The following is a 16340-nucleotide window of genomic DNA, read 5'->3' as shown; positions in this document are numbered from 1 at the left end:
AGCTGGGTATTGAAGAAGACCATGGAATGGAAGGAATATGGGACTAAAAAGTTTACATGAAGGAGATGGGAGGGCAGGAGAATGTGAGTAGAAAGTTGAATATTTGACCTGAATATTTCCAGGAATTATTATTTGGTATTGGGGATTGAACCCAGGGGTGCTTGCCACATCCCCAGTCCTTTCTTCTTCTTCTTTTTTTTGTATTTTATGTAGAGACAGGGTCTTGCTGAGTTGCTTAGGGCTTCGTTAAATTGCTGAGGCTGGCTTTGAACTCATGATATCAGCCTCCCAAGATGCTGGGATTACAGGCGTGTGTTACTGTGCCCAGCTATTTCCAGGGATTCTTGAAGATGACTGAAATGAGAAGCACCCTGGTTATGCTATCCATCCAAATGGTGGGGAAAATGGCACAAATTGGGGAGGAGGGGAAGACCTGCCAAAGCTGTCCAAAAATTACAGTAATTGGAAAAACTAGAGGATGTAGTCACAGAAGATTTTGAACACCTGGAGGACGGACAAGCTACTGGGGAGATTTGGGGAGAACCTCTTTGTAACAGGACATGACAGAATGTGCAGCCATTTGACCAGCCTGCAAGGGAGGTGGTGTTGTCTTTGGAAGAAAACAGAGCTCAGAGAACACAGTAGGAAGGCTGTGAGAGAAGGAAGGGGCAGGGAGGGAACTGCAGGGGTTAACTAGAGAGCACAGGTGAGGCCAGGAGATGACATTGTCATTTTGGAAGGTTAGTCACAGGGTCAGGAGCCTGAAATTGGTACAATTTACCAGACTCGTGAATTTAAAATGGCACTCTAGTTTGAAACTCCTTCACAGTCCACTAAGATCAAAGAATGAATATGATGGCTACTGGTACCCAGATTCTACCCTGAGAAGGCTAGGCTGGCTGCTTCTCCAAATTCGTTTACTGACTCAACAATGTATTTACTGAATTTCCCACTGTGGTCAGGTACTTTGAGGCTTTAGGACTACAGGAATAAATTAGGCATGGGCTTGGTAAATCATCCCCGGTCTATTTCTAGTGGCCAGGTAAGCCTCAGCAACTTAGCGAGGCCCTAAGCAACTCAGTGAAACCCTGTCTCTAATTAAAATAAAAAAAGGACTCGGGATGTGGCAAGCACCCCTGGGTTCAATCCCCAGAACCAAATAATAATTCCTGGAAATATTCAGGTCAAATATTCAGCTTTCTACTCAGTCTCCTGCCCTCCCAGCTCCTTCATATAAACACCTTTTTTATTTTAAACATTTTTTTTTAGTTGTAGATGGCACAATCTTTGTTTTATTTATTTTTTTTATGTGGTGCTGAGGATCAAACCCAGTGCCTCACACATGCGAGGCAAGCGCTCTGCCATTGAGCTACAACCCTAGCCCATGTAAACACCTTTTGGATGTTTACTTCCCAACAATTATTTGTATTTTTGCTTGCTTAAATATAACACAGGGGCTGGGGTTGTGGCTCAGCGGAAAAGTGCTTGCCTAGCACATGCAAGGCCCTGGGTTCGATCCTCAGCATCACATACAAATAAATGAAATAAAGGTATTGTGTCCAACTACAACTACAAAATAAATATTAAAAAAATAAATATAACACAAATACAGAAAACAGCATAAAACAAATGTACAACTTAATGAATTTAAAATGTCCTAACCATTATCAAGGAAACAGCTAGCCATCTTGCTAGCCACCCCAGAAATCCTTCATGTGCTCCCAGACAGTATCCCTACCTCCCCAGTGAAACCACTATTTTTTTTTTTTTACTGTTTTTTAAAATATGTTTTTAAAATTTGTTCTAATTAGTTATACATGACAGTAGAATGCACTTTGACACATCATACAAAAATGGAGTATAACTTCTCATTTGTCTGGTTGTACATGGTGCAGTTACACAGGTCATGTAATCATATGCACATATAATAATGTCTGATTCCTTCTATCATTCCTACTGCCATGTCTTTTTTTTTTTTTTGGTAATGGAGAGTCAACCCAGGGGCACTTTAACACTTGAGTCACACCCCCATTCCTTTTAATGTTTTGAGACAAGGTCTCCCTAAGTTGCCCAGATTGGCCTTGGACTTTTTCTGGTCCCACTAATCTGTTCCATTGATGTATGTGTCTGTTTTTTTTTTTTAATTTTTATTTATTTGTTCTAATCAGTACCCTGGAATTTTGATATGGACTGCAGACACCTTTTAGTAGAGGTGTTCTGACAACATTGATTCTTTCAATCCATGAATATCCATTTATTTGTTTCTTCCACCAATGATTCAGTTATCAGTGTACATACAGATCTTTCACCTCAACAGTTTATTTATTCCTAAGCATTTCACTGTTTCTGATGCTACTATAAATGGATTTTCTTAATTTTTTCTCAGATAGCTTGTTAGTATATAGAAATGTAACTGAGTTTTAAAGTTGATTCTGCATTCCTACCAGAAGTGAGAGTTTCTGTTATTATACACCCTCACCAGCAAATGTGTTAGTTTTGGAATTTGGCCATTCTAGTAGGTGTACAGTGGTGTCTCATTGTTTAAATTTGCAATTGCCTATGGATATGTTTTGCTGAACACATTTTCATATGCTTAATTGCCATCTGCAATATGGTCTGTTCAGATCTTTTGCCTATTCTTTTTTTTTAAGTTGTAGATGGACACAATACTTTTATTTATTTTTATGTGTGTTGAGGATCTAATCCAGTGCCTCATGCATGCTAGGAAAGCGCTCTACCACTGAGCTACAACCCAGCCTCCTTTTGTCTGTTCTTAAACTGGGTTCTTTTCTTGGCATTGAGTTTTAAGAGATCTTTGTATATTTTAGGCAAGTGTTCTACCACTGAGCTTCAACCCCAACCCACAGAGCATGTTTTAATTAGGAAAACGTATCTATTTTTCTCTCCATATCTATGAACCTGGCTCATACTTTTCAGTATGGATTAATTATTTTCCACTTTCCTTTGTGTCTACCTTCAATTTGTGGTACGATATACAGCCAGAGTGATTTTTGTTTTCCTTTTTCTAAGATGGGTGTCTGGTTATATTGTATGTTGCCCAGACTAGTCTTGAACTTGTGAGCTCAAATGATCCTTCTGCTTAGTCCCCTGAGTATTTTCCATGGATCATGCCTTTGCTGTTGTATCTTAAAAAAAAAAAAAAAAAAAAAAAGTCATTGTTGACTAAGGTTATCTAGATTTTCTGCCATTTTAATTTCTAGGACTCTTACTTTGCCAAAGGTCATATGACCATATTTGTATGGGTGTACTGCTGGATTCTTACTTTGTTCCAGTGATTGATTTGCCTACTGTTTTGCTCATACCACACTATCTTCATTACTAATAGCTTGAATACTGAATACTAATAGCTTGTAATATTAACAGCTTTACAGTAAATAAAGTCAGGTCATGTCAGAATTGGTTTAAAATTTTAGAATTAGTTTGTTGGTATGCACAAATAACTTGCTGGCATTCTGTTTGGGACTTCATTGAAATTATAGATGAGAAGAAATAATATCTTCACAACCATGAGTGTGGGACACCTCTCCATTTATTTAGTTCTTTTCAAAGAATTGTAATTTTCCTCAGATATATCTTGCACATATTTTGTTAAATTGATACCTAAGTTTTTAGTTTTTTAGGTGCTCATTTATTTATCATTATTATTATGTTTTCTGTGATGCTGAGGATGGAACTCAGGGACATATTTATATATGCTAGGTAAGTGCTCTACGGGAGCTATATCCCCAGCCCTAGGTGCTAATTTTAATGATACTATAGCCCCATCCCTGTTATGGGTGATAAATCATTCCAAGACTCCTAGTGAATGCCTGATTCTGCAGATAGTACCAATCCCTATACAGATGAGCTTGACTTAGGATGGTATGATTTACTACTCTTTAAACTTCATGATGATGCAACAGTAGGCCATCATGTCTTTCAGAATAGTATTCAATCAATTACAAAAATACATTCATTACTTTATAATAAAATAGGATTTTTGCTACATGATTCCCCCGAGGCACAAGTGTTCTGAGCACATGTAAGGCTAGGCTGAGTTATGACGTTCAGGTTAGGTGTACTAAAAGTTTTTGTTTTGGTACTGGGGATTGAACTCAGGGGCACTTGACCACTGAGACACAATCCCCAGTCCTATCTTGTATTTATTTAGAGACAGGGTTTCAATGAGTTGCTCAGCACATCACCTTTGCCAAGGCTGGCTTTGAACTCAGATCCTCCTACTTTAGCCTTCTGAGCTGCTGGGATTACAGGTGTGTGCCACTGCACCAGGCCTAAAAGTATTTTTAACATTGGTTATGTTCAAATTAGGATGCAGTTATCAGGATATAACCCCCTTATAAGAAGCATCTGTTTTTTTTCTTAATACATATCTATGATAAAATTTAATTTATAAATTAGGTACAGTAAGAGATCAACAACTAAAAATACAACAATTATAACAAAATACTGTAATAAAAGTTATATGAATATGGGCTCTTGAAAGAATCAAGACAATATTTAACATTCTTGGAACTGAAAATTGCAGAAAGTGAAACTACAAATTAGATGGGGCTACTGTATTGCACTTTATACCTCCTGCCCTTTTTTGAGACAGGGTCTCGCTATGTTGCCCAGGATAGTCTAACTCCTGGGCCCAAGTGATCTTCCTGCCTCAGTATTCTGAGCAGGTAAGACTATAGCTGTGCATCATTAGGCACATATGCATTTTTAATTATTATAAAGTTGAGGGAAGTTCCCATCTATTACTCCCCAGCCCAAGACATTTTCTTTTTTATTGTTTATAGGGATATTATTCTGCTGCTGTTATTATTATTTTACTTTTTGGGATACAACTTTGATCCTTTTCTGATACTAATTTTTATCTCATTTTTTTGCACTGCTGGGGATTGAACCCAGGGCCTCACACATGCTAGGCAAACACTCTACCCCTGAGATACCTCCCATCATCCATTAAAAAAAAAAAATTTTTTTTTAAATTGTTAATGGGCCTTTATTGTTATATATGTGGTGCTGAGAATCAAACCCAGTGTCTCACATATGCTAGGCAAGCACTCTGAAAGTGAGCTACAACTCCAGACCCCATCATTCATTTCTATATAGATAAAATGTTTTTTACACGTTCAGAAAATAGGTATGATATATGACAGTTTTTTGAGCTTCATGGTAAAATATTAAAATATGAACTGCGTGAATGATAGGTGTTTAAATTCAGCACAGAATATGCTTAGAGCTTAACAATTAATTGTAAGAGAAGTTAAAATATCAGGAGTTATTTAATATTCTTATATTGTTACTCTAAAGAGAAAGCATTCTAGATTTTAGGGAACAATCCTACTTTCATCTTTTTTCTTAAACATTTTTTTTAGTTGTAGATGGACACAAGATCTTTATTTTTGCTTATTTTTATGTGGTGCTGGGGATTAAGCCAAGGGTCTTATGCATGTGAGGCAAGCACTCTACCACCGAGCTACCACCCCAGCCCTAATTTCATTATTTTTCAAAGTATTTCATTTAATGTGATTTCCCCTTTCATTTTTTTTTTTTTTTTGTTGTTGCTGGGATGGAACCCAGGGGCTTGTGCATGCAAGGTAAGCACTCTACCAACTGAGCTGTATCCCCAGCCCTCATCTCTATTTTAATTGTCTTATTCAGTACCAAGCTTTGTCCTAGAAGAAACCTTCAAAGGTTAGAATCAAGTCTCTTAGATCTGACTAAAACCATCATTTGGACTTACTGCAAATTCTTCAGTTTTAGTTGCTGCTTTTAAAACTGGCTTGTGGAGCTTTCCAATGACAGTGCCTGTTATTTTGGAGTTTTGAGATCCATTAGATGAACCATTCCTTCTTTTAAAACAAATTGTGGTATCATGAAAGTTTTTTGACATCTGGTGGTTTATCCCTGCCCACATTGTTTTGGAGTACCTGTGGATATCTATTCTAAACTTGTCCAAAGTTTTAGTGTGCTTTAATGGTGGTAGAGGTGGTGGTGGGTATGGGGAAGTCTGAGATACAGTCAAACTATGACTTCAGAATCTCCGCAGGAGCAGGTAAAAGTTACAAGGAACAGTATACCTCTTTCAATGATTATCTTTCTCTAAGGTATTTCCTTCCTGTCTTTGAAAAAAAAATTTTTAAGTGCATTACTAGGGATTGTACCAGGGATACTGACTTATATTTTTAGCCTTTTTGTTCTATTGTTTTAAATTTTGAGACAGGGTCTTCCCAAGTTGCCAAGGCTGGTCTTGAACTTGTGATACCTCCTGTCTCAGCCTCCCAGTAGCTGGGATTACAGGTGTTCACCACAATGCCTGACTACTATTAAGTATATTATGGACCCTTGCAAAACCTCTTTATCTCCTCTGTGCCTTATATGGAACAGGTTATGAAGCCTAATATTAATGCAGCTTAAAAATAGAATCACCTACTCCATTAGGACAACTGTGCATTTTTTTTTCTTCAGAATGATTTCTGCTAAACAGAGAACCCTGTACTATCATCAAACAGTGCCTAGAAAGGGCCAGAATAGTAATTTTTAAAAAATAATTTTTAGTTGTAGTTGGACACAATAAAATCTTTATTTTTATGTGGTGCTAAGGATCGAACCCAGGGCCTTGCACATGCTAGGCAAGTACTCTACCACTGAGCCACAACCTCAGCCCCAGAATAGTATTTTTAAAAAAAACTTTTATTAGGGCTGGGGCTATAGCTCAGTGGTAGAGCAGCCGCCTCACACGTGTGAGGCACTGGGTTCGATCCTCAGCACCACATTTTAACTAAAAAAAAAAAAAAAATTAAAAAAAATTTTTGTTAGTTATTGATGGACCATTATTTATTTATATGTGGTGCTGAAAATTGAACCTAGTGCCTCAAACATGCTAGACAAGCGCTCTACCACTGAGCCACAACCCCAACCCTAGAACAGTATTCTTAAAGTAGAAAAGGGCGCTGTACCTTTTCAGATAGGTAAGTGATTTCCAGTAAGTTTCATGGCACCTCTACTGATTTCTATTTGCTTCCCGTGGAAATTGCAAATTTGTCCCAAATTTCCAAAATTGTCTGTTTGGCTCTTTAACTTTTAATTTTTAAAAAATTATAAAATGGGAATGCCTACCCCACATATTGTTATGCATGAATGAGATAAATAATCACATAAAATGGGAGAGCTCTGGAAATTGTGAAGTAATGTACAAGTTGCCACTGTTACGCTGATTTCCTTCCTTAACGCTGTTCATCTGTTTAGATTTATCACATCAAAAAGAAAGCGCGGGGCTGGGGATGTGGCTCAAGCGGTAGCGTGCTCGCCTGGCATGCGTGCAGGCCCGGGTTCGATCCTCAGCACCACATACAAACAAAGATGTTGTGTCCGCCGAAAAACTAAAAAAAAAAAATAAATATTAAAAAAAAAAAAAAGAAAGAAAGCGCGATGGTGAAATGTGATGGACGTTATTATCCAAAGTACATGTATGAAGACATGAATTGGTGTGAACATACTTTATATACAAACAGAGATATGAAAAATTGTGTTTTATATGTGATGCCTTTCACTGTCATGTATTTAAAAAAATAAAAGCAATTAAAAAAAGAAAAAAAAAAAGGAAAGCGCTTAGCCACACAGTACTTGATAACAGTCAAGAGACCAATTCCCACTGGCTGGCTGTTGACTGTCATACCTTCGCACTCTCAGTGCCTTGCATAGAGCTTAGAACACCTCTCAATGATTATGAAAAATAAACAAAAGCCTTCCAATTCAAGCAGAAAATACACAGGTCTATTAATTATCAGCAGACCTGTGGTACACACAGTTGAACATGGCACTAAGCCTCAATTCTCATCTTTAAAATGTAGCTTCTGGCTTGTTTTCATCACAGAATTTTAAGACAAAATACAATGGACACAGAACTTCTTTTTAAAGAGGACTGCACTGCACACACTATTTTCTTCCTATCCCACTCAGAATTAGGCTAGGTATTCCTAGGGCATCTTCTCTAAAATGCCCCAGGAATTGATTACTTTTGAAGCTCCTTAAAGAAAAAATAGCATTGTCATCTTTGAATCCCTTATGTACTTAGCAACAAAATGCAGTCTATCAGAGGAACTCAGTAAAAATTTTTTCAAACAAATGTTAGACCAAAAACTGACAATCTAATCCACTGGCTATCCCCACTGCGCAACTGCAAAACTTATCTTGATTTCAACTATTTCCTTTTTTTTTTTTTTTTTGGTATATTTGTTGTTTTACTGTTTATTTGACACATCTGAACCAAAGCATTCACAATACTTGATATACGTTGTAGAGAATCATATACTATAGTCTTAGACATAACCACAGAACAAGCAGAACAATTAAAACTACATAAGGCCTTAAAAGATATCCACAGTGTGTATTATTTCAATATTCATTCATTTACAAATTAGACTACATACCGTTAATTTTATTTTTATTTCATTGTTTTATTCAGGCAGGATTCATTCAAGGAAAGGCAACTTAGTTTTTGTGTGTGAGCTTTATTTTTTACTATACTGGTTAATATAAAACTTATGAATTAAATGTTTTATTACCTCCTGCATACAGGAGTAAATCCATGAAATTCTTAGATAGTAACCCAAATGAGTGGGTCCTATTCTTAAAAATAGCCAAAGTGAAAAAAGTCCAAATAGCCAGTCTGTTTGTGGTATTGAAGAACAACTAATGGACTTTCAGGTTTTCATACAATGAAGAGTAGTACTACAATTCTACAAGATTAGTCAAAATTTGAAAACAACGTTGCATTACAAATCAGTCTTGAAACCCTAAATGCCTTTTTCAACTATTTCCTTTTATCCCCATTATTACCATCTTTATTGTAGAAGCCACCACCACATTGTTGCTTGCCTGAATATCTGCTATACTTTTCAAACTGGTTTTCCAGCTTTTTTGTTTGTCCTTCCAACAGGATCAAATCAAAGTAACTGTATAATACAACTAAACAACCTGCAGACCATAAATTAGATCCTGTCACTTCTGCTTAAAATTCTGCAGTACTCAGAAGGCAGATTCTTTAAATTAAACCTATAAGGCCCCACACTAAGGACCCAGCAAACTACTGCCTATCGGTCCAATTCAACTTGTCACCTACCTGTTTCTGTAAATGCAGCTTTACTGGAACACAGCCACATATTGTCTACAGATGCTCTGTACTGCAATAAAAGAGTTGAGTAGTTATAACAGAGATCACATGGCTTGCCCAGACTAAATACTATCTGGCCCCTTACAAAGTTTGCCGGCCCCTGTTCTGTATCTCAGATGGAAAACTAAGCCTTTTCTACCTGGGAGTCTTTGCACATCCTGATTGAACAGCCCAGGATGACCTTCACACATTGTTCCATGACTGCTTTCTTTATCACTCAGGTCTCAGCTTCAGTGTCAACTCCTCAGTGTGATTCCTGTCCAACCAGTCTGGAATGGCCCTTTCAACTACCCTAGTCACTTACCTATTATGGGGGGAGGGGGGAAAAAAAGGTCATTTTTTCCCCTAAGATTCCCAGGGCCTTGTGCATGCTAGGCAAGTGTTCTACCACTGACTGAGCCTGGTACTTAAAAAATATATAGGTGAGAAGTCTACCCCTGAGCCACAACCCTAGCCTATGGAGTAGGGATCTTAACTAAAATGTACATTTAAAATTAGCCAGTTGGATTTAGTTTAGATGATTCCAGTTTTGTTGGCAATATTTCAAATATCCTAACCAGGAGCCAGCTGAACATATTTGTTTTCCCATCAGGCCTAATCTGGGTATTGATCTTGGTTGGTAATATCAATGTCATAAAACTTTTTCATAGGCTGATTAATCTCGTGCTGTTGGCCTTGATACTCAAAACACACACAAGCATGTTATCATCTTCCATCTTCTTCATGGCAGACTCAGTGGTTAGAGGAACTTAATAACAGCATAGTGGTTGAGCTTGCCTGGGGTATCTGGGCTGCCTCTGGAGCCAGAGTGTCACAGATAATGTATGCCTTTCCTCACTACCTTCTTGGTCTTCAAAGCGTCTGCTTTGGATTTGGCTTTGGCAAGGGCAGGAGGAGCTTCCTTCTTCACTTTTGGTGCCATCTTGGTAAAAAGGGTCCAATACCATGGTACAGACTATTAATTACATACTAGTTTCATTCTCTCTCATTAGAATATAAGCTTTAGGAGAGATCTTAAATTGCTCACCCAACCATCATTTTAATCAGCATAATAAGCTTAGCACCAAAATAATGCCCAGCATTGTTTTTGAATGAGAATGAAAAAATATCTGCTAAACATATGAGGTCAAGGTCAGGGAAACTATGCCAGTTCAAAGGAGATTTCAAAGGTCAGTTCCAACATAGCAGACTTACTTTAACACTGGCCTGACCTCATCATAAAAGGCCAGAGATTAATCATTATTCCTGGCTCTATTATGGGGAAAACAACCCTACTGAGAGCATATTCTCCTGAATGTGGGTCCAACTTGCCCTTATTAGGTAAGGACAACACTGGGAAAACCAGGCAAGGTCAGATGACAAGACTAACAAAAAAAAGTTCTCAACTTTATTATGGTTAAGAATTTTATTATCAAAATTATTACATCTCTTGTGAAAGTTCAAATGTTACAGCAAGGTGTAAACACTCCACTTGAGAAAGAAGTGAAACTTCTTCCCTTCCAAGAGTTCCCCCCACCCCCCGCCCCCACCCCCCCTAGAGGTCTGGTCTTGACAGCACCCTGCCCACACAGAGTGGCTGGGGTCTCTGCACGTGCCAGGCAGGGTGAGGGCCGCCTGCCCGCTGGCCTCTCCCCTTGGTTAATAGCCAAGGGGAGAATGCAAACCCCAGCCCAAATGGAGAGACATTTACATACGTTTTATATAATATACAAAGAAACCGGCATCCCAGGCAACATGATTTCCACTCCCAACTCTCTCCCAGACTGATGGGTTTGTGGGGGAAACAACAAAAAGAAAAGTACTCTGCTTAAGTTTCAGCATTGGAAAAAAAAAAAAAAAAATCTCCCCTCATTTGAGCAAACACCTGATTTCAAATTTTGAAAAGTGAAATTTTGTAACAGTCACACACAAAGAGAGAAGACTGTGCATATGATAGTTGTAGGACAGGATAGAAAAGAAAGGGATGCAAGAGGCTGGTTAAAAAAGGAGAAAACAAATTAGAGGGAAGGAGGGAGACTCACAGTATTATCTTGTCCAAAAGAAAAGAAGTAAGGTCCACTGCAGCACCAGGGATCACACCTGTCATATACTCACTACCCCTACCATGGTTATAACTGAATACAAAATTAGATAAATAAAAACACGCCGGATATTACAGTAAACAAGTGAAAGAAATAAGCTGGCAACCGTATGGAATTTTAAAAGATTGTGTACCCCACCTGGGCTGGCTCCAGGGCTCCTCCAGGGGTGTACAACAGGCACAATGCACTGATGGGGAGAAGCCAGTCTGCTCTCGTCTCATCCAGAACAGTGTTAGGGGTGTGGGTGGCTTGCTAACTCCCTCACCGGCCCACTCTCACATAAGCATCCCCCAAAGAAACGTGGGGCAGGCCCACACACAATCACAGTCCTGTCGGTGCCACTCCACAAACCTATCTTCCCATTCTTACCCTGCAAGTCACAAGTGCATGCTCCCCAATCATGGAGGCGGTCCTGCTCATGGGATCGTCAACTCCTGATTAGTTGGGAGTAGAAAAAAATAAAATTCAAAGAAATCCCAGACCACTTGGGATCCTTCCTAATCAAATCTATTGCCAAAAGCTGTTAAGTAGCAATGCAATTGGCCCATCTCACTTCTCATTCCACTTCTGTCTACTTACTCCATGGGTTACTAAGCTGTGTAACAGCTTGGGAAGGAGGAATAGAAGATTGTCGGCTCCCAAATAATCAAGAGCTGATCACAAGCTCATCTTCAGAGAGCCAAGCATCCCTCAGTTGGAGCAAGATCCAAGCTTTATTATCCCTGCCTATTTCCTGGTGATTTAAGACAAAGGTAGGGAGTACACCTTGGCCAGATATCTGCTTTTGGAATGGTTGTCTTAGGGATAACATTTACATACCTACCTTTATTCTTAAGTGCATAAAACCCTAACACTATTCAGATGGCTTGGGGCTTTGAGATTGGCTCTTTTCACTTTTTTTCCTTTGAAACAAAAACTTTTTTTTTTTTTTTTTTTTTTTTTTATTATTTAAAAAGATGTCCTCACTGCACAAGTGACTACAGGCTACAGGCAAGGATGGGAGACAGAGGCTTCAACACAACTCATTGCACTTAGAACCGTTACTAACCAAAACACCATTTGCTTGTCAACAATGTACCCTTAACAGCAGGGAGAAACTTCTTTATAGTCTCTGCTTCAGACAAGATTTACATCTTTCTCCAAGGCCAGAGGCCAGTTGGGACCACAAGTCTTGTTTCTTGTCGACCAGACCCAATCCTCTGGCATCTTGTAACCCCCTCCCCTCCAGCAATATGCTCGGCCCAGGATCCAGAGGCAGCTGGAAGGAAGCAGCTATGGGCTTGTTCAGTTCTGTTTGCCCATGTCCAGAAGCCCTAGGAAAGTCCTGTCTGAGTCTTGACTCCTGACCCTTGCAGTGGCTGGAGTCGGTACTGGTGCACACTCCCACTCCCACGGTGTGGGTAGTGCTGTGAATTGGAAACCGCAGATACCCTGGAGGCCTGGTAGGCAGCGGACTGCCCAGCACTGGGCAGACTGATAGTCCGTAAGTCTGATGGCAATGACGACCTAGAGTTCTGAGGAAAGGAGGTGGAACTCAGAGTTCCTGTGCTGGACTGAGAAACCGAGTCTGAGGTTGGTGAGTCTGAGGGGCCCTGTGGGGTAGGGCTAGCAGCACTAGAAGGACAGCTCCTCCTGGGAAGATTGCTGCTAGTGCTGTTTCCAGAATGTGGCTGGCTGCTATAATACCCTGGTGTCCCTGTAAATGGGGCCAACGAGTCTGTGGACACAGGGTGGGCGGGGCTGGGATAGGACGCAGAAGAGAGGGATGATTCAGAAGAACCGTGAGAAGGGGGGTTTCCAGGTCTCAGTGCAGTAGTTCGATAACTGTATCCTGGAGATTGGGTGGGATGTCCTCTAAAGGGAGAGGAACTCTGTTGAAGGAGACTTTGTGATTCTGTCCGTGGACTATCACACTGCAGGAGCTAGAAAGAGTTTGGAGGAAAGCATAAGGAAGTGAACAAGTCTCTTCAATGGCTTGTGATCTTCACATTTATAACTTTTTTTTTTTTGGATACTAAAGGCAGCCAACTCATTGTCTCTGATCACCTTATTTACTTTTGTGGTATGATTTATACTTGAGGGAAGGCAAACGACAACTTACTTCCAAGCCTGCTGAGACAATGCCAACACGAGCATCTCCTGTACAGGATGGCTTGGATCACAAAACATTCAGAAACGAGAATATATTCTTCTACCCAGAGATCAGAACTTTCTCAACTTACCTGGTAGCTGTATCTGGAAGGGCTGTAAACAGTTGCTCCTTTAGAGAGCGCTGAGCTCAATGTCTCTGAGCCTTCTCCATCTGCAGGGTCTAGAAGGTATTATAAAATCAACTTGGCTTCTCAGAGCAAGAGAGAAAACAGCCAAATCACCAATGCCATCACCAACCCATGCTGCTCTCTATGACAAACTGAGTGAGTGCAGCATGCCAGAAGGGCAAAAGGAGTGGTTAATTATGGGCTATGTTTTAAATGCCTGATCTGATTCCCGTCTCCTTCCTTCTCTTCATCCTTCATCGAGGTGGAGCTCCAGGAATTTGGAGAGATGAGAGTTACAGAAAGGTATCCCTTGGGAAAAAAGAGCAGACAGAGAGCAAGCAATGCTAGACCTTACAAAATGATGTAGGCCCAAAGAGCAAGACTGAGCTGGAGCCTAGCAAATAGCAGAACCCAAGTGTGCCAGAAACTGACTCACCTCACCCTAGCATTTGGCATAAACCGTGAAGAGCCTGGCTTATGTGTCCCTCAACCTGACTGACAGAAGGCGGTCATAGACTCACCTGAATCTTTCTCAGTGATGTTACTCTCCCACGTGGGAGAGGGTTCTCCCTTTTGGGCCACCCTCACACTGCTTCGGAGGACCTTAGGGATGCTCCCTCCTTCTCGAAGTCTTTCTACTGACGTGGGAACCATCCTGCAAAGGTGAGAGGGACAAGTTTAAGCCAGAAGACTTATGAGTCAAAGAGTCTAAAACAAATGAAGCTCTCACATAGGCTGTACAATATATTCTCTCAAAAGAAAAATCACTTTTAAGGATGAAAAAATAAATGGAAAAAATGAGTTAAAGATATCAACTTTTTAAGTCCCCATTTTGAAATGCTAAATTTTCTCCTCTATGAAATTATGTACCTGACTGCGAAGTAGCAGTTTAATAAAGGGTTTCTTAATGAACATAATCATTTGAGCCATGTTTCTTCTTTCTCAGACTCAGTTTAAGATGTCTGTGTTTCATTCTCTATTTTACTCTTTGATACTCAGATCTAGGATCTCACTAAGTTGTCCAGGCTAGCCTTGAACTCCAGATTTGTTAAGTGTTTGTCACCACACCCAGCTTATTTCCTTTTCTAGTGGTCTCCCCTAAACCAGATAAGTTCTTTTAGAATGTTTTGTTATTCTGAATATGCTAGTTGCATGGAACAGAAATATCTGTTGCTAATTCAAATGGAACTTGGCTGGACTCCTGACTTACCTTTTACGTGAACTGAGAAAATAGGAGAGGCAGTGTTAATGCCCACCAAACAAAATAGTTTATGGGCATCCATAGCTGTATGTTGTCTAAGAGTGCTACTCTATAGATTTGCTGGTAATTCTTTGCTTTTGTATGGCTAGAAATGTAGCTAATACTATTAAATCAGCTGAGGAGGACAGATAGCACTCTTAGACAGCTGTGCTATTAGAGAAAGTGCTCCCAAATATCAAACATCAAATTGGGAATGATCCTAGAGGTATACTTCCCTCCTGAATTTAACTATAAAGCATCAAATATAAACTTACCACCTACTACTGATATTTTCTTGAGGTCTGCAGTGAGATGAAGTGCCTCTGGAATCCGATGGGCTTACTGCCTCCAAATGGGACATTGAGGAATGAGATGGGGAGAATTTTTTATGAGGGGATGACGGGGTTCGGGCTGAGGATCCCTGCACACCATGGGCACCAGTGTCAGAAACAGAGTTACTGTTGCTCTGCCCAGCTCCTGCAGACTTGCTTTTGCTCTGTGCAGAGTCTCCTCCCCCACCCGCAGAATTCTCCTTGGCTTCTTGTTTCCGTTTACGGTACTCCAGCAGGGATACCTAGAAAGAAAAAAAAAAAGAAACAGTACATTAGCTGGATATCATTAGTGGAGTACTAGCAACGGGGAAAGAAGATGGAACCCCAACAAACCATTGGTCAAGCTGTGCAAATAAAGCAGGTACCAAACATGACAACTTTTTCTAGGTGTGATAGTTCTGAGCAGTTACAAATTTGAGACAGAAATCAGTAAATGGAAGAGAACAGTCTAGGAGATGCCATTTTTGAATAACAATATTCACCAAGCAGACTGCAACCCTTTTCAGGAAAACCTGTTAGATTACCATTACACTGTTAGATTACCATTACACATCACAGAAGTGTGTTATAGTTATTTGCATCTATGGGAATACTTAGAAAAGGGAAAGCTTGTATAATTACAGAAAGTCTCCCCAGGTGATTTTTTTTGGGGGTGCTAGGAGTTGAATCCAGAACCTCGCACATACCAGATAAACACTCTAGTGAGCTACATTTCCAGTCTTTTATTTTTTATTTTGAGACAGGGTCTTGCTAAGTTGCTGAGGCTGGCCTGGAACTTGTGATCCTCTGGCTTCAATCTACAGGGTTCGCTTGGGATTATAGGCCTGTGCCACCACATCAGCTGCTTAGCCCTTTTTAAATACTAGTTTGAGGCAGGGTCTTGCTAAGTTGCCCAGGATAGCCTCAAATTTGGGATTCTCCTGCTTCAGATTCTAAAGTAGGTGGTATTACAGGTATATGCTTTCCAGGACTCCGGCCTTCCAGGAGATTTTGATGGCTATTGTTCACTGACTACAAATCTAAGGAGGTAGGTGTTAAAGAAAAAAGAAAGCCAATGTTCTGAGGTTTTAAATATGCTCTTATTTTTCAAGACATAGAGATTTAGTATTATTTTTCTTATACACAGACACTAAAATCAAAAGAGAAGAAATTACTAGTTTATAATTTAGCCAAGTTACCTCTAGAAAACCTATACCTACCTGGAAACTTCCCCAGTGCCTCCATCACCTGCCTCACTCATTC

General features: G+C 39.8%; 1 protein-coding gene across 16 annotated transcripts in view; it reads right to left on the bottom strand.

The window, feature by feature from the left end:
- The window catches only part of Setd5 (SET domain containing 5), a 123835-nt gene that overhangs the window by 36477 nt on the left and 71018 nt on the right, over positions 1–16340 (bottom strand). For 13 of the 16 annotated variants that reach the window (XM_071605897.1, XM_027931991.2, XM_027931992.3 and 10 more), the window contains 4 exons: positions 15042–15340; positions 14048–14181; positions 13491–13579; positions 11963–13190 (listed from right to left, as the gene is read on the bottom strand). In XM_071605897.1, the coding sequence (XP_071461998.1) occupies positions 12582–13190; positions 13491–13579; positions 14048–14181; positions 15042–15340 (1131 nt within the window). In that variant the 3' untranslated portion in view covers positions 11963–12581. Of the gene's footprint in view, positions 1–6705; positions 7395–9136; positions 9198–11962; positions 13191–13490; positions 13580–14047; positions 14182–15041; positions 15341–16340 lie in introns of those variants that run through there. The other 3 variants (XM_071605905.1, XM_071605906.1, XM_071605904.1) reach the window with 2 other exon arrangements.

The sequence above is a fragment of the Marmota flaviventris genome, chromosome 20 (genome assembly GCF_047511675.1).
Source record: "Marmota flaviventris isolate mMarFla1 chromosome 20, mMarFla1.hap1, whole genome shotgun sequence".
In the NCBI taxonomy this organism is placed as follows: domain Eukaryota; kingdom Metazoa; phylum Chordata; class Mammalia; order Rodentia; family Sciuridae; genus Marmota; species Marmota flaviventris.
The sequence above is the reverse complement of the archived record's forward strand: the minus strand, read 5'-3'. Positions and strand labels throughout refer to the sequence as shown.